Source organism: Centroberyx gerrardi, chromosome 12 (assembly GCF_048128805.1).
Source record: "Centroberyx gerrardi isolate f3 chromosome 12, fCenGer3.hap1.cur.20231027, whole genome shotgun sequence".
Classification (NCBI taxonomy): Eukaryota; Metazoa; Chordata; class Actinopteri; order Beryciformes; family Berycidae; genus Centroberyx; species Centroberyx gerrardi.
Window position 1 is genome coordinate 20,048,660 of NC_136008.1, and position 22,364 is coordinate 20,071,023.

The window sequence follows — 22,364 nt, forward strand, 5'->3', positions numbered from 1 at the left end:
TATGAGGCAAGACACTGGTGGGTAGTCATGCTATCACAGGGCACAGCAGTCCTCCCTACATCACCCTGCCCAGATTCTCTGTAGGTTAGGGAGGGTTTTTCTTATGGCAGGCTGTGCTGGTAACAAAGCCATTCTTTTTATACGGAATTTGGACCCTCGCTGGTCTAGACATGGGCTAGCGTTTGAAACGTTGCCCTCAATGACATAACACCGCAGTATTCAGTTCAACACAAACTTTGAGGGATATGGCTGTTTAGTTGCTTATAAAATGGAGTACCGCTTGGAACTATGGAAAACTGACACATTAAAGGATTGCATATGTTTTCTTATGCATTCAGTATGAGGCGCTGGAGACATTGGGAGAGGGGGAGGATGATGGAGTAAAGTCTGGAAGGAGAGACAACTTGGATGAGTGTAGATTTAATTGGGTACAGCAAAGGCTGGCTGTGTGACTGTCAGCACTCGAGAGAGAGAGAGAGAGAGAGAGAGAGAGAGAGAGAGAGAGAGAGAGAGAGGGAGGGAGAGAGAGAGAGAGAGAGAGAGAGAGAGAGAGAGAGAGGAGGGAGAGAGAGAGAGAGAGAGAGAGGGAGGGAGCGCGATAATGGGAAAAAGCCTGGATCTGCTGTTGCAGTTCTCCTCCCCTGCCTCAGTGTCTCCCCTCCTCTCCTGCTTCCAGTCGTCCTCTCCTTCTCTCCCCATTTCTCTGCGCCACGTGGACTTCTACGAGTCATGACATTTCTCCAGGCAGTGATGAAATCACTGTGGAGAGATAGAAGGCAGCCCAGTGCAGGCTTGTACAGTACATTCACACTCACTTTCTAGCCAGGCCAGACACATCTACTTTACCAGCAAGTCATCATTAAACATTACATGTTCTATCCTTTAACTTTTGGATCCAGGTGTAAGCAGTGTTGAGTGTGTCACTATCACTAAAGAAATTGAGGGATACAGTATGCAATGAAAATGCTGAAAAAGTATTGTTAATTAGATGAAAAAAACATCCTCATTATTCTATCACATATGATTTTCATTGAGTGAAGCGAAGGAGCAAACAAAAAAAGCCTTTTGGAAAATGACTTCAGACGATTTCAAAGACGGGGCTGTATCCCGGGGGCTGAAACTTGCAGTAGTTATGATGGATCTGCGATGGTCCAAAGGCGACTGGGAGATGAATGGTGGAAAGTGGACGGGTTGCGCTCTGCTCTCGCTTTTTAGCTCGACACCCCTCCACATCATCACAAGTGACCCAGACAACACAGCTGCATACAATTACACAATTAATGCATCAGCTGCCATATCCACAATGTTTTATTTGAGCCTGAGCTATCGAGAATGGCACGTGCAACGGTGGCTTGTGGTAGGAGGTGTAAATGGATATAGCTGACACAGTGGCAGAAGTTGGCACGCTCAAACAGCTGCAAATCAAGCCTTGATTCAAATTTGGTTTAGATTATCGCAAAGATAAATATACGTGCGCCAGATAGACTGTAGTTACAGCTAGGAAAGCTCATCTGGTCAAAATTAGGCACTCCCTCGTCCAACCTCACAGGCAGCAAGAGACACAAATACGAAGCTGAGGTCACAGGTGTGAGTGAAGCCTCTGTCATCGGCCCACACTTAAAGTTTATGACAGTATCTCAGCTTTTTTTCCCCATCTTATTACCCCTATGAGGATAAAATGAAGAAGTAAGTTTTGCGCTCTGCTTGTGGTGCGCACTTGAGTAAGCGTCACAGGGGTTCAGTAGGAGAGAAGGGGGGGTGCGTAGGGAGAGGGTCAGGGGAGCACATATGGTAAAGGGATCGGGGGAGGTCGCCCAGGGGGGACTAGACCGCCTTCCTTTGCTGCTGGGAAGGCCAGCGTCACCGAGAGGACTGCCTGACCTCATTAATCACTTCCTCTCCTCCATGAGGTCACCGCGGCTCTGAGTGAGGACGCCACCGTCGGTGCGCGGCTACCGCAAGACGAGTGAAGGGATAAAGACCACCCTTCCCGCCTGTCTCTCTTGTGGCCCTCCACTCGGCCACGTGGAGGCTGAGGTAATGGTTGGAGGTCACAGAGAGATTCAAAGAAGAAGTCTGCGGAGGCAAATGTGCAAAAGCGACAGACGACACGGCTTTGTAACGCGACTGCCTGCCGTTTTATTAAATCACAAAGGAATGTTGTGCAATTTTTTGCAGATTTGTACCTCATGCTCTGCCGTAGCACACTCACTGGTCTATACGTAAGTAACTGGTAGCATGTGCGGCTATGGATAATTACCTCTGGTGACACCATAAGTAAAATATAACAAGCAGAGCGGGGTCTGCCGGTGAGATCACCACATGGATGAAGTGGTCCCCTGGGATGCCAAGACTTCAAGAAGCTCCTGACCCCGGCCTAACTCACTGATGACTAGCATGTGTGACTAGCTCACTGGTCAAGACAGCTGCTAGAGACACTATGCGGAGTTGAAGAGAAAAATAGGACCGTTGGAACTGGAGATGTATGACAGCCCGGCTTTACCACTCCCCATGCACTGCCTTGATATCTGAATCAAAGAGTAAGGGAGATCTTGTCATTACATCCGAGCCAGATAACCACTGGTATTTAGATTATTGAGACATATGGATATATGCTGTACCTCAATGAACAGTCATATCTTCCCTTTATTCAAGGTAATTAATATTGAAAAAGGTATAACTGGGGAAAAGAACCACCATCCTCTCCCTTATTCCGTTATCCAAAGGTTATTTCGTCAAATATAGGCCAAGGATAGTTAAGCTCCACTGTTTGTTATCAGGCCAGAAAAGTTTTAATACAGTATCCAGACAAATTTGTTTTCAAACCAAAGACATTAGGTGTCCGTGACACTGCAGCACTAATTTCCACAGACCTTCAATGACGTAGTTCCCCAGTCCTCCACCAACCTTCCTCTTCCTCACACCCCCATCCCTGACCCCCCTCGCAAAGGTAATTATAAACCCATTAATCAGATTATGTCATAGGTTACATGTGGTCTGCATTTTGTTATATGACTCAATCTGTTAGATAAACAACAGGGGTCTTTTATTCCATTCGACGGATCCACTGTTTTCTCTCGGACGGGGCTCAAAGAAAATTGGTCTGAAACGATGCGCTCGTGTGTGCTGAGATAATTGACCAATTTGTGGGATTTTTCAGATGGCCATGGTTTGGTGAGACCTGTCTTGAGTAAGTGATCTCTTGCGGTAAATCTCCCATGTGGTCAAGCACCTAGTTGGGTGGATCCACGGAGGTCCAGCACCTCTCAACGAGAGGTTAGCCCTCTCTTGTTTCTGTGTACCAAATTGATTCTCCAGTTTTCTGAAAGTTTCTAGGTTGGAGAGACTTCCAAGCCCACACTGACATGCCCACGTCCTCAAACACTCATGTGGATTTTTTTAACTGAAAAGAGCAAGCATATCCTGGGAGGTCTGCAGTGCAAGACTTGGTTTCACCCGAAATGATCCACATTTGGTTGGCAAATTATTTTGGTCAGAAATCACACACACAAAGTATCGGTTGTCCTTTACCACACTGTGGAATCTGCAACCCTGCCTGTGTGTTCATATTTTTGACCCATTAAATCATCCATTTATGTTACTTTAGACACTATTAGAAAACGATCCAGGGATGCTAAATGTAAAGAAAATTGCCACTTACAGGTCACATTTGAAGTGCTGTTGACCCCAAAGTCAACAGTACTTTTCAAACTATGCACAGCTATGCAGGTTTTTTCTTTTTCTTTTTTTAAGATTTGATCTTTTTATTGGTGAGCAGTGGCAGCTAATAGAGGCCTGCTAGAGGAAGTGGTACTTGTTTGAAGTGGTGGTTCTGATACAGGAGTCTCTTTCATCACAGTGGGACACCGTCTCTGAGCTTTAATGAAAATCATAATGCATGTTCATAACTGCCCAGAAGCAAAGGGGCTGGATCCTGTCTGCATGCTAAGCACCATGAAGTCTTTTGGCCTTCTTAACTACCACATTTGGGTGTCGCGTTTGCTGAAGTTGACCTTGTTTGACAGTTAATGTAAACTTTTTTGCTTTAATATAATTTGTGTAGTAACTAGTTGCTGAGGTAACAACATTGTAATAACACACTTTACAGTGGTAACTGCCATGTAGTCATTACCTTCTGACTCAAGTTAAATGACTGGTGATACAAAAGTGAATGAATGATTTGACGAACAACTATTTATAAATGTGCATATTGCATATTGCTCAAATGTGCATATTGCTCATAGAAATACACAAAGATAGGACAAATTGTAAGTTCTTTTTTTCATTGTTCATGTATTATTGAAATGTATTCAATGCACTGTGTGTGAGTCACATTTGACCAGAAGATTGGAATTTGGACACTGTGTGTACCAGCAGTTTATTGAACACGTGCATGCAATGATGTCAATGCTATTGTGTTAAGATATATATTCAGGAGCACAGTATTAAGAAAATCTAGAAATTATTTAAGATATTCCAGCTTATTGACAGTAACGGCAGAGTAGAATTTTAAGGTGAGGTTTACCAATATCCCACTTTTGATTTAATCCGAGATGCAACTTTATAACTTTATATGCGGAAATAGGTGTTAGCCCAATCAACAGTTACGTAAAGCTCATAAACCGTGAGCATCACCCCTTGAGGCAGACCTGAGATTGTCCTGGTTTCTTATTTTGTCCCTGAAAGGGTCACTTTCCATTGAGTCACTGTCGACTGCTTGCCTCTCCGTAGGCACTTTTTTTTATAGCAGCAGTGAGATTTTAATGAACAGTGAAGTGATGGGAAGCCAACCTCTCCATCAGCCTCGACGTCTCTCTACCCAGGAGATCTCTACCCCAGACAGTCTGAGAGACATCAAAAACTTTTTTTTTTTTACCCTCCCCTAAAGGGACCTACGACTAACTCAAAAAAGGAAAAAAAAAAAGACTCTGAAAAAGGGGTCTCCAACCCAACCAGAAAACAAACACAAAGAAAAGGGGCTTATTTTCGCAACCCCTCCACCATGTCAGAGCTATCATTAAAGGTCCCTTTAACTATCAGTAGCTGTTGTGCATTCAATGTCTATTTCCCAAACGAGGGGTTGTATGAGATGTCTTAAAACCTGATGTTGGCTCTCACCTGGCTCTCTTTGTTCTCCCGCCAGCTTTACGGCTACATGGAAAGCGAGCCGCTCACCCTGCAGCTGTTCATAGGGACCGCAGACGACCGCCTCCTGCGACCGCATGCCTTCTATCAGGTTCACCGCATCACCGGCAAGACCGTCTCCACTGCCAGCCATGAGGTCATGCAATCCAACACCAAGGTTTTGGAGATTCCCCTGCTGCCCGAAAACAACATGAGAGCCATGTGAGTGCTCTTAGACCTCCACAAGTCCACTATCCATCTCTTTTTCCTCGTTTCCCCTTCTTTCCTATGCACACACAAAAACACACACTTTTCTCTCTTTCGGCACCTTTGTCTTTGCGTTAGCTCTACAAACATAATACCTGATGACAGGTACTATACAGCACAGGCTTCTAAATAGCCTTGGAACTTGAGGCCTTTCTACACCAAGAGAGAAGCATGATTTCTAAGGAAGTGCAGTAAGTACCTTTACCCTGCGTTGACACTGCAAGCAACTAGTTTGATGAGTTACTCTATTCTTACCAATTGTGGCCAGTGTGAGAGGCTCCAACAGAGGCTTTGTAGTTGTGTCACAAATCTCATAGTAACCACGGCTAAAGCTATCATCGAGGATTGGAGAACTGGCTGTATGCAAATAATGGCTAATAATCAGGGTAGAAAAAGACTGAACTGTGGTGGTGTGAGTGTGTCATAAGTAAAAGTGAATAGTCTGATAAGGTAGATTTATTTCCAAATGAATATTTATTTCCAAATCTTCAGCTCACTTAACCCAAACAAGCAGCTGCTTTTCAGTATTGTTAGCTAGCCAACTAGCCAGCAGGCTAATTTAGCAAAGCAATGTTAAAGTCGAGATGCAATGAAAAATGCCTTTTTAACCCTTTTAGATCACATCCCCGGTCATATTGTGCACCTATATACCAATATATGCCAAAAAAAATACAAAAAATCAATTTCTTTGTATTCTTATATCAAAATTCAATCATGTTTTCTTCCTGTAAAACAAAATATGCCGTGTGCTTACGTAAGCATGCCCATAACCAATTTCAACCAATAATATCATGACATCCACCCATCAATCAATCTTCAACTTTTAGCGCACAGAGCTAAGATTCATTAGTTAGCTAGCTAGCAACAGCATGGTACTTCGGTGTGTCTTCGGGTGTTATGACACGCCCACTTTTCAATGTTCAAATCAAATTCCTCCCAACGTTATGTCCCACCTGTCTTTCCTGTTTCACTCGGAAATACGTCACGATACGGAAGTTAGATACTCTCGAAATGCCGTTTCATCTCGACTTTAACATGCTACAACTAGCCACTGAAATTTGCTACTAGCTAGCGTACAAATCAGATATGTTTACAAAAAGACAATGATGCTAGCTAACAAGCTGAGATTACTTAAACACAAATGTGGAAATGACAAGTTAATTTAACCAAGTCTTCCCAGTCCTTTTAAGCAGGCCAGGTTGCAGAAAAAATGCAACCAGCTGTTCACATTGTTGTTCAAAAACTGAGAACCAGATTAATACAGATTGAGTGTTCATGAAACTAGTGTTCATGAAACAAAATGTGTGACCGCGGGGTTAGCCAGTATCACATAATCTTCTAAATATACTCTCGGCTTACCTTTGCAAACATTAGCATTATTAGCTCCCCTACTTCTGTAAACGGTCTTGTCCTCTGCCACACTCCCTCCAGACTTGCAGTAGGCTAATCCAAGGGGCTGTGCTCTGCAGTGTGTCCAGGCAGTAGCTGCTGTCCTGGGGCTCCATTCAGACTACAGAGGGCCTTCTGGATTGGGGCCCAGAACTCTGTGTTATGGATAAAGACACTATCTGAACCCAGGTTACATAAGGCCGTTACCTCTCGCTGCACCTCAGGTTTATTCTCCACCGTTTCAAATTGTGAAATATATACTTCTTTGTAAAGAATCGATAAAGATTTAATGGGTCTGTGTTATGTTAGGAAGTATTTTAATGTTTGTTTAAATATTGTGGGAGGTTATGAAGATATTTAGCCAAAGTTATGGGACATAAGAGCCTCTTGACTTGGAACTGGCCTTTTCTGGTTGGGCATGGATGATTTTAACATGCATACTGCCTCAAAGTACCTTTTCCAACAATACCACTATATTCCTCATATTGTATCATATTTAGTGGCGCCCCTCACCCATTTGACTTTATATGTCACAGGGGATAAATCTGATATAAAAAAATATTCAAGAGGAAGTTTCTTTTCCCCTTTGTCATCAGCCTCCATGCTAAAGGAAGAGGAGTGAAAGTCCTCCGTCTCTCTTTCCTGACTAGCTGAAAGGTCAGAGTCGAAGGAAAGCCTTTGACTGTCTCTTTCCACTGAGCTGTTAAACAGTCGTCTTGATAACACAGCATCCATCTCTCTGCTCTCGTGCCAGCACTCATTTGCTCACTGTGTGGGATGCAGACAGTCGAGGGCTGCAGTCAAACTACAGACGGTTCCAATCTGTCTTTCTCTCCTCTTTTCTAGGAAAGTTTATCCCATACACATAAGGTAGCTTAATTTCCACTTTAGTAGTACATCCGCTTCTGCACGTACTATTAAGTAAAATATTTGTCATAAATAAATGTCCAATCAGCAAGGCTTCCTCTAAAATACATTTTTAACTGTTATCGCTACAGTTACTATGCAAGAGTTGTTGTTTTTCTTAACTCACATTACTTCACATGCCTTATTTCTTTGCTGTCACAGAACACTATCATTTTCATCTAATCTAAACATCTCCTTGCTGAAGATTTAACTGTCCCACATCTCATACTATATAGGCCGTGAAGACTGACTGTAAAATAATGCATGACAATGTCCATCATCCTGTGTTTGTTTTAAAACTATAACTGTGTGACAGAACACTTACATCATGCATGGCTGGAGGAGCTTGTAGTAAGCGTTGTGTGTGTTATTTTTCTTATTTATTCAAATTCTGCAAACCAAAGTCAAGGGGAAAAATAGATTTGTATAAAACCTGACATTTACCATGTTCCAGGAATACTGCCCAAAAAGCTACAATGTAAAATAATTGAAATGCCAAACCATATCCCATATGTATTCCCTCACTTTTTTACCAGCCACTATTTGGTTTTATTTCATTTCATGAAAGGCCAGTCTGAAAATTAATGTTTTTTTTCCGCTAAGAAAAGGGGGAAGAAAATCCACCCCCTTACCCCCCAAATTATGAAATGAAATAAAATAAATAAAGACAGACACCTTGAAAAAAAAAAAATGGCTCTACTGTTAGCAATGTGGCATTGGTTAGTGGAGGTTTAAACCCTAAATGTTTGAAATGTTAAAAGTGTGAGGCTCGGGTGGTGTGAAGGGAGCGGACAGGCTTGGTGCAGTCAGACAGCAATAAAGTGACTGTGAGAATGCTGACTGCAGCCAGTGGGTTTTTGCCACTGGAAAGAGCTTCTCGAAAGTGTCTGGGAGGTGGTAATGAGGGTGGTAGTAGGACGTCTACTCAGTCCTGAGGATTCCTCCAGAGAACCACTAATTCTTGGACTACCAGGACCTTTTAAAACTGTGATGTGTAGTAATTAATGTCCAAATCTGTCTTTGAAGAAGCCCTGGATTAGGGATGACGCAGTTGTGCACCATTGGACTTCCGATGCGGAGACTTCGCTGCTGGCCACGTTGTGTAGAAACTCTGCTCAGTGTCTCAGTTTAAACAGCCAGCCAGTCAAGGAATCGACCCGCTCCCACCTCAGCCTTTCTCCGCTCTGTAGAGAATAACCTGTGCTCTGCAATGTGAGAGATCAGTTCAGAGCAGAGACGAAGTTCAGGCAAAACCCACCCAAACCCAGTCTACCCAACTTTTTAGACCGACATACAATCTTTTTGATAGTTTGATCATGGTATATATCCTAATAAGTAGTATCAAAGTGATGTAAGTTAAGTGAGGATAGGGTCTTTTATGGCAGAAAAAACGTAGATTGATGCTTTTCTGAAGCTATAATTGATTTTTGATTATATTGGTGGTGGTTTGCCGACTGGATGTCATAGTTTACCCTCCTCTTCATTTACCACTACTGCACTGGTGAAGAGGAATAGATGCGTTCTTCATATGCTCATAATCTTACATTAGACTTTTCACTTGAAAATAGGACAAAAAAAAAAAGACTAAACTTCCCCTTTCCATTATCTTGTGTGTCACCATCGATTCTTCATGTCTCCCTTCAAACCAAGTATTAAATCTTGCCCTTTGCATGCTTCTGTGTGTCAGAATTGACTGCGCAGGGATCCTCAAGCTGCGCAACTCGGACATTGAGCTTCGCAAAGGGGAAACGGACATCGGGCGTAAGAACACACGCGTGAGGATGGTGTTCCGCGTGCACATCAACCAGCCCAACGGCAGGACGGTGTCCCTACAGGCTTCCTCCAACCCCATCGAGTGCTGTAAGTCAGTATGAATAGGCACCAAGCATGCACACACACAGAGAGAGACACACACACATGCACACATAAATAAACACACAAGCTGGCATGCCTCTCTCTCTGGGCTTCGCACATAAGCACGAGGTGGCATCTATTGTTGTAATCCAATAAACTGAGCTACTATTTTATTACCTGCTGGACCAGATTCAGTGCCTCTGCACCTAATAAGGTTTATATGATCAAAGCAATTTGCCAAGGCAATAGATGCATTGTACATGATGCCAGACACATGTGTTATCTATCTCAATACGCACTTTATGACTGCATGCATAAGTTATTGTGGTAAGACTACCCCATTAGCACAGGTTCTGCAAAGGTCATTTGCCAGCCCCAGTTTTGGCACGGTTGACAGACTGCATTGAAAGAAACCTCTGTTTCTTTGTCATTCATTTGTGTATATAGGTGTGATGTTATGTGCACCCGAGGAAGCCAATTAAGGTTAGATGGTAAGAAGGAGCTGGCACTGTAGTTTATGATCCAGAGTGGATCATGTGAAGCTGAGCTGGTTCATCATTACAGAGACGTTTTATTTAACAAACTTAAGATTTCCTCAAGGTTTGAGCACCACATTTTAGCTGTTATGATATTATGCAATCTCAGAGAATAGGGGATTACAGACAAATGCATAGCAATGTGATAATTACTGTATAGTGTGTCTCTGTCTGTCAATCTGGACAGAGGCCAGAGATGACTAGCTAGCCACAATTATAAAAAGCAGAGACAGGTGGTTACCCATAGCCTTCTTTATGGAAAATAATGACTCTAAATCTCAGCCACCATAGAAATATTGTTTTGATCAATTGTCCTCTTTTTATATTTTATTCAAATAGCAGCTGTTGGCTGAAAACCTCTTAGCTAGAAGTCATGAAATCGTCATTATAAAGTTGATAATCCTGTTTTTCTAACCAAGAACTGCTGTTTTATTGGCTGTGTGCTGTGCGTGTGCTACCCGGAGGTAGCGCTGGAGGTCTTGGGGTGGATGGGGATCAGGCAGCGACTTTATGTGGGCTCACAAATCCGTCTTGAAATGTGTCTGTGTGTCCCGTTCAACAGCCCAGCGCTCGGCGCAGGAGCTTCCCTTGGTGGAGAAGCAGAGTCTGGACAGCTACCCCGCCACCGGAGGCAAAAAGATGCTCCTCAGCGGTCTCAACTTCCTCCCTGACTCCAAGGTGGTGTTCGTGGAGAAGGCCCAGGGTAAGCTGCAGTCACTAGACCACGTTTACTGCCTCTCATTTTCCCTCTTAATATCTCTTTCAAATGTCTCTCTCTCTCTCTCTCTCTCTCTCTCTCTCCCTCCGTTGCGTTTCCTCAGTCTCTCCTCCCGTCAAAATAGAGCAGGCCTTGCCAGCGAGCCACATGTGGTGTGCATTAAGGAACTATATTTTTAACCAAAGCGTATTTACATTTGCTGAAGTTTCCATTGCCTGTTCACTGACGCTCGCCACAAGTTAAGGAATGAATCACAACCAGGGCATGTGCAATGTCTCTCTCTCACTCACTCTCTCTCCTTCACTGTCTCTCGCTCCCTGTCTCTCTCTCTTCTGACACTTAACCCTTGCTCACTTTCACTAGCTCCCTTTTCCATCCATTCTACCACTTTCCTCCCTTTTCTTTCTCTTTCTAGTTGAGCCTCTCGCACACGGAGACGCTCATACTGGCTCTCTATCATTGAATCATGGTTATTATTCCTTTTTTCAGATTTCGGCCATGCATTTCCTCCCTGCGTGGGAGGGAGCAATGCTGAAAACACTGCTGATCAAGTTTGCACGTTAACGGCCATTTCCTTGATTGCACCCACTAAATCAAAGCAAAGGTCAAAGGGAACGGTACCTCTGAAGTCTTAGCTATGTAAAAACATAATGATGCTGCTGCTGCTGGTGATGATGAGCAAGAATAAAGGAGGTATGAGGAAGAAAGGGAAAGGATTTTTTTCACATCTCTGACAAGACAGGGAATATCCACCAGTTAATGAATCATAGATAAATGCTGTGTGTTTTCTTTAGGCTTTCCAGCAGAGATCAGTCAAATTCAGCACTGCTCTGATAAACATGCGAGTAGGTTTCAAGATTTCAGCATAATTATAAGGCTGCAGTGTGTGCTTCATCCAGTGTTACTCTTGATTTTGGAAAACAGGTGTTTCGCAATACCTGGTGTTGGTCTTAGTCTCAGCAGTAAATCTTTGCAGAAACCCCCTGCTATTGAATCACCCCCCACCCACCCTTTCCCTTTTTTTCCTCCCTCTACAACTCCGGGCAAAAATGTCCTTGAAAGTTCATAATATTCTGGGGAAATTAAATTACGGGGGGAAAATGCCCCCAGTAATAGGATAATAGTACCCTTTTTTGCATGTCACCCTGTTCACATTTTATGCGTTGGGTTGTCAACTATTCACGCATGAATGTGACTACTGTCCCCCGCGGGCCACTGTAGGTTATTTGTGGGAGTATATGACCGAGGGATTCTTTCTGTGAGTGGGAAAAATGGAGCAGTTCTTGATCAGAAAACAACCTGAAGCAGCCTGAAGCAGTAGAAAATGTTGGCACCACACAGCCAGCAGTGGAAGAAAACGCCGACCAACACAAACCACTGCAACAACAAAAACTAAAACAACCAATATAAAAAAACATCCTCTTCTGTATGGCCTGCCGCCAGTTTCCAACAGTGGGAAAGAAGTAAAAACAAATCTTAGTGGTACAAATTGAATGTCTATTTGCCAATATGCAATAGAAATGTCGTATTTCATAGTTCAATAAAATTGCCCCTGAAAAGGGCCAAAATGCTCCTAAAAATCACATCAAGGAGGCAAAAAAATGCCCCCTGAAACTAAAAAAGTGAATTTCTTGCCCTGCTGTACACCCGTGTCACCCTACCCTACCTCTCCCTCACCGCGAAACAGCACCCCTCAGCCCCTTAGAGCCCGCCGGGGTCAAGGGTGAGGCAGGGAAGCGGGTGAGGAGGGGTGAGTGTACTTGTTAATGTGCGATGGGGTCTCCCTCTTCCTGGCTTTACTTAGTCATGGAGGGGGATCCCCCCGGAGAGGAAAGCCCATACATGCAACACACCTTCGCCGCTCCACCCCTCCCTGCTTCTTGCCTTCCCCTTGACCCCTACTGGGTTGTATTTCCTCTCTCTCTCTCTCTCTCTCTCTTTCTTTCCATTTACCTCCGGCACTCTGCTTCCTTCCCATTCTCTCTCTTTGCTCTCCCAAGCCTCTGCCTCATCCTCCGCTCTTCTCACCTCTCTCCTCGATACCCGTTAAAGACATTAGCCGGTGTGGAGCTGTGCGCTAGTGGGATCCCCACACTCGTGCCTGCCATCGACATTTCAGTGGTTTGTTTTTCGTCTCTGTGGTGTCGAGAGAGCGAAAGAGAGACCCTGAGAGAGAGAGATATAGAATGAGAGAAAGAGAGAGAGAGCGAGGTTGTCTGTCTACTATTTTGTCTGCTCTTATGTAAACTTTAATGACCCACCACTTCCAGGGTCTCCTAAGTCAAAAGCCCATTACAGACAGACCTACACACTCTACACACAGATGCACACACACACACACACACACACACACACACACAAGCATGCACGTACACACACACCATCCACTAATGGTCACTAACTATGAGCAAATACGAGTGTGGAAAAGTACTTATGTCCTAAATATACTGCAGAATATTGTCTTTTGGCATTTTAATCAGAGAATCCTGCTGTTTCACGAAGGTTTTCAGCCTCAGAATTTCTCTGATTGTTGATTTAGAAGGACGGAACTGGGATACAGAAAAAAGGAACCAATAAAATTATAATTATATTACAGATTCATTCTATAACTTTGGTTTTATTTTCCCTCGGAAAAGTTCATGACTAAATGCACCCATGAAATACGGAGCACCGCAGCGCAATAATTACCACTCACAGACACGTGCTCGCATACACACACACACACACACACACACACACATACTGGGACACACACATGCACATACACAACTTGACTCTACAACACAACACCAATCACTGCTTTTGCTACAGTGGTGACAGCCATTACTGTTGCTGCCATCAAAGGTCAGGACGGCTGCTCACTTTCCAACATTGACTCCAATAAACACCTTCCAGAAAATTCCACAAATCCTAAGGAGCAACAGACGGGTTTTGAGCATCCGAATCCAACTTATGTGAATAATTATACACAGTCGAAATCATCCAAGTCGGACGGAGATCACAGACAGTACAAAAGCCTATTAGCACAAATGAGGCAGTCATAAATCATAAATATATGTATTTCTCTAACTGTTGCCTTCACACATTGGAGGGCATAGCTAAGTTTTGAGCACAAATATATATGGTTATTGCATGCTTTCAAAATAAAATGAGTGATGATAATGATTCATCAGCTGAACCAAGTTTTTGGGAGATTGGCCTGTCGGCCGTTTTCATTTACGAGGTAGAAATGTTAAATCAGACTTTTCCCCCAGCTGTCTTTCACTGCCACTTTACTCTCCCTCTCCTCTGTCCCTCTGTGTTGTTTTGCTTGCCTCTATCCCCCCTGAGACGGCCCCAGTATCAAATGAGCAGAGCTCATAGATGATGCCACTGCGGGAGACCTTAATGCGCCTTGAAAAATAATTACTTCTACTTTTCAAATGCCACGGCCATCCCCACTGCTCCACACCGGCACCTGCAGGATAACTGATGCAAACTCTGGGCCTTTAGTACATGTGTGTGTGTGTGTGGGGGGGGGGGGGGGGGGGTTTGTGTATGTGTGTGTGTGTGTGTGTGCCTACTGTAGTTCTTATCCCGCGGGCCTGTTTTCGTGTTCAGTAGGAAGTGTTTTCAGTGAGTCATTGGTGAGGGATTCCCTGTAGAGGGGTGAAACGGAAAAGACAAGACCCTCAGAGGCTGGATAGAGAGACGAGGAAGAGGAGAGGAAGAGGAGATAGAGAGTTTCTATGGAAACCCTGCCTGTGACCACTTTTACTATTTCTGAGACATCAGAGCATAAAAATGATCATATCCAACCCTGACATCGCGTCTTGCTTAGTGAATGAATGCCAAGCATAGCGTTAAAAAGGTTTTATATATTCATGTACCTTCCATAGATCTCTTTCTTTATTCCATCAATGGATTGATCAGTATGTTGTTGCTCCTAGGTCGTTCCAGACCACACATAGCAGGGAAAGTAAGGTAATCAGGCTGTAGCAAGATAATGATAGACTGTTACAGCTCTCAACTCTGCATTTTTTGTTTTTGCTGCAGTATAAACAGTCTTTGTAACAGTAATTATTGTTTGACACGCTTTTAAGTAATTATTTTTTCTCTGGGCATTTATGAGACTTTCCAGCTTCTTTTGCGTTGTTGTGCTTGGTTTGATTTTCTGTTATTTTTTTGTGGTGTGTGTGTGTGCGTGTGTGTGTGTGTGTGTGCATGTGCTCATGTCAGTTTGTGGGGTTATGTGTGTGTATGTGAGTGTTTTGGTTTGCCTAAACCGCTCTTTTGGCACTGGAGAAGGAAGGCATACCTGACGCACCTATTGCAGTGTGTGTTCTGGCTTGCCTTGCTTTCCGTGGATGGAAGGAGTGCTGGAGGCAGGGTGAAAATAGAGAGAGAGAGAGAGAGAGAGAGAGACAGAGAGAGCTGGGGAAAGCCTACGCTCTGACTCAGAGGGGAGGTGAGGGAATTCCCTGGTGAGCTGGATAGTTTTTACATCTGGTCGGATTGGAGCGTTGCCTGGAGCTCGGCAGCACCACACAGCCGGGGCAGCAGCAGGGAGAAGTCTAGTCCTCTCCACCTCTGCTTCAGGCTATTCTAGCACACAGCCAGGGAAGAGAGAAGGCTGAGCTACAGTACTCTGTAACATTAGGACAGCATAGTCCACAACAAGACCCTCAGGCTCATTAAAACATGTTACTCTTGTCGTGTGGAAATCTGTCAGCAATGGGCCAGTGAACTATTTTGGGTCTTCATAGCCTCATAGTTTAAGAAACCAAAGTCTACAGACTTGGATCTGCGCTGCTAGAGTTCATAGACAGTCTGTTTATACTTCATTGTACGCCTCTGCCTTGGGCAAGTCTAAACATCATACGAATCAGTCGATGTATTGTAGCAGTAAGATGTCTAGACTGTCCTCCAGCTCTAGGCTAGGATAGCCCAAATAATCTATAGCACTGTAGCAGTGTGAGGTCAACCTCCACCTCTGCTTCAGGCTAGTCTAGCGCACAGCCAGGGATTAGAAAAGCCTGAGCTACTATCCCATAAAAGTTTGCCTGTCACCATCAGACCCTCAAGCTCATTAAAATGCATTATTCTTGTCATGTGGAGACTCGTCAGCAACAGCAACAACACTATTTTCAGTCCTCATAGCGTCATAGTTTAAGAACCCGAGGTGAACAGTGATCTACCAAGCTCATAGAAGTGTGGTTATACTTCAATCTACACCTCTGCTGTGGGCAAGTCTACACATCATAGGAATTGCTTGATGTATTATAACAGTAAGATGTCTAGACTGTCCTCTAGCCTCAACCCCTTCTTCAGGCTAGTCTGCACAGCACATAGCCAGATAAGGGATGCAAATCAGTGTTTCTTTCTATGGCATTTCTTCAGATAGGGGCCGCCCACCTGGTAAGAGTAGTGATATGTCTTAATAAGGCTCTGACCCAAGGCAGGGGACTCTGTTTCCCATTTGGATCCCTCGCTGAAAACAGTTTGAGTTGAGGCTTTACAGCACCACTTCCATAAAGAGGTCTACCTCCACTCCTGCTCCACCGTACAGTCATAGTAGGGGTCTGCATCAAGGAATCCTCATTTACCTAGGCTAAAATATACACTGTGCAACACACCATGGAGAGCATCTTCTTCGATCTGCACCCACAAGTCAAGTCTGCTTATGCTTTCCCTCTTACACACCAAGACTAACCAAGACCATAAAGCCCTCACAAATCTACTGTCAGGCCATCATTTCCAGTAAAGCCTCTCAATTTGGAGCAGACCTACATTTGTCAGATTTTGTCAGTCCTCAGATTGGCAGAAGCCAGGTGTTTCAGAGAGAAAAGCAGCTTTACCCCTGGGCCGGGTCATGGGGGAACCCCTTTGGCCTTTTTGGCTTTGCTCTTCCCTGGACCCCAAATTAACTGCCTTGAAAATATGTGTGTAAAAGTAGTGCAGTATTTTTAATCCAGGCACTGTAGCAACAGCAAAGCTGGCACTGAAATGGAAATTAAGCACAATGTACATAAACAGGACGGAGAAAAAAAAAAAAACTCAATGAAAATCATCTCTGGAAAAGAGACAAAGCTGCAAAATAAGGCTGGATTGTTTCACGAGAGAACCTCCACAATTAAGCCCGTGAATCATATTTTCCATTCCCAGAACCACTAAAGTGCACATTCTTTGGCCAGTGGAAGTTGTTGTGCTGTAAGAAATGCACAACACTTTTTGTAGAGGGAGAAAGCTCATCTGGCTGTTGGTGTAAAAAAACAACAAAAAATGCAAGGTTACTGTAAGGACAAGGATGTCTCACATTGGGCTGTGAGCAGGGATGTAGTGGAGGGTGAACCCAACTCAGTTCTTCTGTCATAAATCTTTATGATGTAAATTCATAGTCTACATCATCTAAGTAGTAAGAAACTAATCCAAGTTATATGTGGGTGCTTTTCTAAAATAGAATTGATTTTGTTTATAGTGGTAAATGTTTGCCTTATGATGATCACCAACTTGCGGCAGTCATAGTTTACCCTCCTTTCTATTTACCACTTGGCTTTGAGGTTCTACTGTATGTTTCCACACTAACCAAAGTTCCATCAATCAGTGAAATTAAGACGAGAGGATGTGTTTGTGTGATATTTATTTGGAGAGCAACACTGTTGCTGTGATATCACTACATACACAACATTATTTGTTGTCACAAAATGGAATAATATTCGGTCTTGGGGAGTGTATCTAATTGTGGTTAAATTGTAGAAGCCTCACCCTGCATGCTGTCTAATTGGCAGATGAATGAGTGTGTTGTCCTGGTTGTCTTTGTTGGTGTTAGACTTTGTGGATTTCTTTGCACAAGTGAGTCATGTACAGCAATAGACAGATGGTTGGTTTGCCCTAGAGCACATAGCCTCAAACAATGGATACGTGTGTGTGTTTGTGTGTGTGTGTGTATGTGTCTTTCCGTCTGTCTGACTGTCTGTCGGTCTGTGTGCATGCATGCCTGGTGCATTCACACATGCATGTATTGATGCATGTGTGTGTGTCACTGATTGTATTATATGGGGAGTTCCCTGCACACGGCTCCTACTCCACCTTTTGTTTTGCGATTTCACCTCTTTATCAGTCAAACTGAAGACCAAAACAAAGATAGAGGATACTGTGCCTGTTGTGTGTGTGCATGTGTCTGCATCTGTGTGTGTGTGCATTATGCGTGGGCGGAGGCTGCGTGAAGGAGGAGGTGTTGTCGGGAACAGAAGCATTTTGCAGATGTTGCAGGGAAGGAGTGAATGGAAAGTTCTGTGGTTATCAGTCCTACAGCACTCTCTGACTCGCAAAGGTATGCCACATGTGGCACCGTCCCAGCTCAGCCTGAAGTTTAGTTTTGCTAAATCTGACAGAGCAATCATCGAACGTTTGGAGAAACAGAGCGATTGAGAGGGATAGAAGGCGAGAGAAAAGATTAAGAGGACGGTAAGAGAGAGGAAAAGAGAAAGAAAAGCTTGAAAAACATGTTTACTAGTGGAGGGTTGCTGTCGTAGTCTTAGGTTTCCCTCTTGGAGTGTCTCCCAGAGCGGAGGCGGGTGAGATTCCCTTCCGATTCCCCTAGACGTAACATGAGGAACGCTCATCTCTTTCTCTCTCTCTCTCTCTCTCTCTCTCTTTCTGACCTTCTCACTTTCTTTGCTCGCTCTAATTGCCCTTCCATACTCTCTGTCACCTCCCTGCTTCATGTGTACCTCATTGCTTTGGTACATCCCTGTCACCTGCCCCATACATACAGTATCATGGCTGTGGCCCATGGCGGCCCTATGGGCAAATCGCCCTACTGCGATTTCCCAGTCATCCACATTCTCTCCACCATAGCAATGCACATTTCTCCATATGCACAGATCCTTTCCCTGGGTTCAAATAGAAAGCCCTTATCTGATCTTTTTTCCCCCGTCTGTTTTTCTCTTTCCCTGTGTTTTAATATGGCCATTTTGGAAAGAGATATCTGCTGATGTTCACTCTCTGAATAATAAAGCTGACCACCCGCCCCCACTCACTAACACAGCTCACCAGTAATAGGCCATCCGTGACTGGGATCCTTTATTCTTTCACGTGCTGCGTGATGTGAAAAACATAATGCGATGGAAAAAAAAAAACATGGGTTTAACATCTTCCAGAGCTCCGGACTTTGCTATCAGTTCTTTGGATACCGACTCTTATTATCTTATCTGATGGCTTCCTGTCCCTCAAGCACAGTGCAATGTGTTGCAGCGATTGTATTGCTGTATCCATAAAGGCACAGCTGCTGCGTACCCTGTCGGCGTAGCAGTGCCGCGATGCCCATGCCATCACTTCGCAAACTTACCCAGCCATAGTGTGCCACCGACACAAAGGCTGTTCTGTGTCACTTCTATTTCTGACAGCCCTAATGAGTCATTGGCCCCGAAAAAAAAAATGGCACTGTGGTTGGTGCTGATTGCCCTAGCAGAGCCCAGAGCGTCTGTTCGCTAAGGTGTGGCATGAAATCACAGAGAAACCCAAAGAATGTGAGCTGAGCTTCTACAGGCTCCCAACAGCTGCAGTAGCTCACAGGCCTTTTATTGCATGGGAGCAAGGGAAGCCTGCTCACCACAACAAGCTCGGGATGAGAAAAAAAGAGAGAACAAATGAAATCTGCTTTTTTTTTTAAGTTAAGAATAGAAACGAGAGGAAAAAATAGGAAAAAATGTTAACTTAAAGAGGATTTAAAGAAGGGACAAAAATAGGGCAGAACTTAATTGAAAGAAAGAGAGGGGGCAGTCCCCAGTTATGTTAGAGATAAAACAGATCCAAAGCAAAGCAAGTGTCACCGTCACTGAATGGAAAGATAAACCCCCTAACACCTTAACCCAAATACACACCTTCTCATCCAGCAGCTATAACACCCTATAACAATATTATGGGTGTCAGTTGCAAACGTGTGCCACACTCCATCTGAGGTCCATCTTATTCTTATAATGATGCAGCTGATAATGAGCCATAATAATTGTTGTATTTTACCCTGTTGTCAATATAGATGGGCATCACCTGTGGGAGACAGAGGCCAAAGTTGACAAGGACTCCGTCAAATCTGTAAGTACACCTCAGTAACATGACACTTTGGAAATGCTATTGCTCTCTCCAATCCCACCCTCCCCCCACTCCCTCCTTACCTCTCTCCATCTCCTCTCTCACCTGTCCCTTGTAATGATGTAACCTTTGCTAAGCTATTACAAGTGCCGACATAGACGATGATGATTAGCCCATGCAATCCTGAATGGAATTTTCACAAAATCTCTCTACCCACAAGGAGTAAACACTGATTGCCATATTGTTTTTCCCACTAATACGCACAAACACACGCAAAGCATAAGAAAATGCAAGCGTGCGCACACACAAAAACACACCGAGACACTTAGACGAACACACACACACACACACACACACACACACGCCATAGCCCTCCCAGCATAGCCAGACGTTTAGTTCACAGTGAAGTGTTGTGGTGTGTGCTGAATTTGGACTGAAACACCTCGTCTGAGCCGTGCGCTGCGCACATGCATCAGCCAAGAGTGGATTAGGGCCTCAGCTTTTTACCTGCTGTTTTCATGAGAGCCGTAATGAGAAAATAAACCAGTGCACCCATTTCACTGACGCCCAGTCACACATTTAGATTGTGTTAATAAAAAAAAGGGGGGGGGGGGAGGCGAAAGGGAATCGTCAAGAGAGGAACGGCGAATGTTGTTCTACGTGTCACAGAAAGCTGCTTGTGCTCTGGAGTTAATTAACATTTCATGGAGGTTCGTTAGGTCTGCTTTCAATGTGGAGCTACTACAGTGCATTTGTCAAGTACAGGGATCTGTGACAACTTGTTTGCTTGTGTGTGTGTGTGTGTGTGTGTGTGTATGTGTGTGAGTGTGATGACAGTATGTTTTGAATTGCTGATGCCTTTCATCAGCGCCGTCTCATCCTCTTTCCACCTCCCCTTTTTTGTGTAATCTGACTGAGGCAATTTACACTTGCATGAGGTCTAAAATAAACCGCACGTGTCTAAATGCTGCAATGTAAAGGTGTTTTTTCTCCTTGTTGTTGCTGTTATTTCACTCAGGTGAATGACTTTGTTGCATCAGGAGGGCTAAATGTGGACTCTCTGATGCTTAATTGGCCTGTAGGGCTGGCTGATGCACTATGGCTGGAGTCCCAGATGCTGGAAAATTAGTGGGGGTGCAGGGCTCGGCCGGGGGTGGCGGTGCGGGGAGGTGGGGTCGATGAAAGACAAATAGTACAGTGTGCTTATGTGGAGCTCCGGCAAACAAGCGGAGAGAGACATCAAGAGAGCACTGGCCTTTTTCTCCTGCCAGCCGCCACCAGGTCACCTTACACTACTCCGGCCCGCCTGCCTGCCTGTGTTTTTATTGCTGCTCAGAGCGTGCTAACTTTCCCTGGGCGGAGATGGAGAGAGAAAGGGAGAGTCAAGCCATGTGCACACTCTCTTACACACACACACCTGCGTGTTTTCTTTGCCGTCATCTGGAGGACAGACCGGGTCTATGGACGCAGACCCCCTCACCCGCCCACCCACCCACCTTTCTCCACGTGTAGCGCCGACCGACAAAAACCTGCTTCCTGTCACAGTGCCCCGTTCTGGCCTGTTCCGACCCCCGACAGAGAGACAGCCATCCCAGGAATTAGGCGTTCAGACAGACACAAACGCTCAGACAAATCCTCTTCGTGTCCTGTTGGCCCCTCGTCAGAAAGAAAGCAGTTTAAAGTTCACGTCCGTCCAGACTTGCCGAGGTCTGGCCCCGGGGAGGGCGGGGGGTGCCGGGCGAGCCTCTCCACAGGGAGACATGGCTGTGCAAACAAATAAGCCGGCTACCTCTCTCGCCTCTGTAGTCCGTGCTGTACGGGGACCGAGGCTAAACCCCTGGGGTTTTCCTCCGAGACAAACAGGGGCACTGGACCAACCTCATGGGCTCTACTGCTGCGTATACACAGTCCAGACGAGCTAATTTAGACCAGTTCACTCAACTGCTTTAAGTCCAGCCTCTGGGAAACAGTGCCATGAATGCAGGCCAACTGCAAAATAAACATAGCTGTTGATTAATGGGCTCACACATGCTGTAGTAAGTCTGCTCTGATTTACATTTAGAGGATCTTTGTGAAAGGCTTTGTAAACCAGACACGATGACATGAAATCAGATGAGTAAACACTACTGAAGGATTTAGAGCTTATTATATGATGGTATCAGCAGCTGGCATGTCCTTATCTCATAGAGGTAAATAGTCTTCCATCTTGTGGGTTTGTTTTCCTCTTCAGAGTACAGTTGTTGTGGAGATCCCTCCCTACCGGAACCAGCGAATATCCAACCCGGTGCAGGTCAACTTCTACGTCTGCAACGGCAAGAGGAAGAGGAGCCAATACCAGCGCTTCACCTACCTGCCTCCTAATGGTAATCATCATAAATATCTCTTATTATTTTGTGACACTGAAATACTATTATGATTTTCTCAAACCACACACAGTACATTCATCATATACAGTATATCGCCAGATCACTGACACTGTAGTTTACTGCAGCCATCAA

The 22,364-nt window shown here is 44.5% G+C and overlaps 1 protein-coding gene across 1 annotated transcript in view; it reads left to right on the plus strand.

Moving 5' to 3' along the window:
* LOC139914174 (nuclear factor of activated T-cells, cytoplasmic 1-like) overlaps positions 1–22,364 on the plus strand; it is a 62,098-nt gene that overhangs the window by 11,986 nt on the left and 27,748 nt on the right. The window contains exons 4-8 of the mRNA XM_071902414.2: positions 5,144–5,346; positions 9,374–9,546; positions 10,639–10,779; positions 19,814–19,869; positions 22,097–22,229. Coding sequence (XP_071758515.1) covers positions 5,144–5,346; positions 9,374–9,546; positions 10,639–10,779; positions 19,814–19,869; positions 22,097–22,229 — 706 coding nt within the window. The remainder of the gene's footprint in view (positions 1–5,143; positions 5,347–9,373; positions 9,547–10,638; positions 10,780–19,813; positions 19,870–22,096; positions 22,230–22,364) is intronic.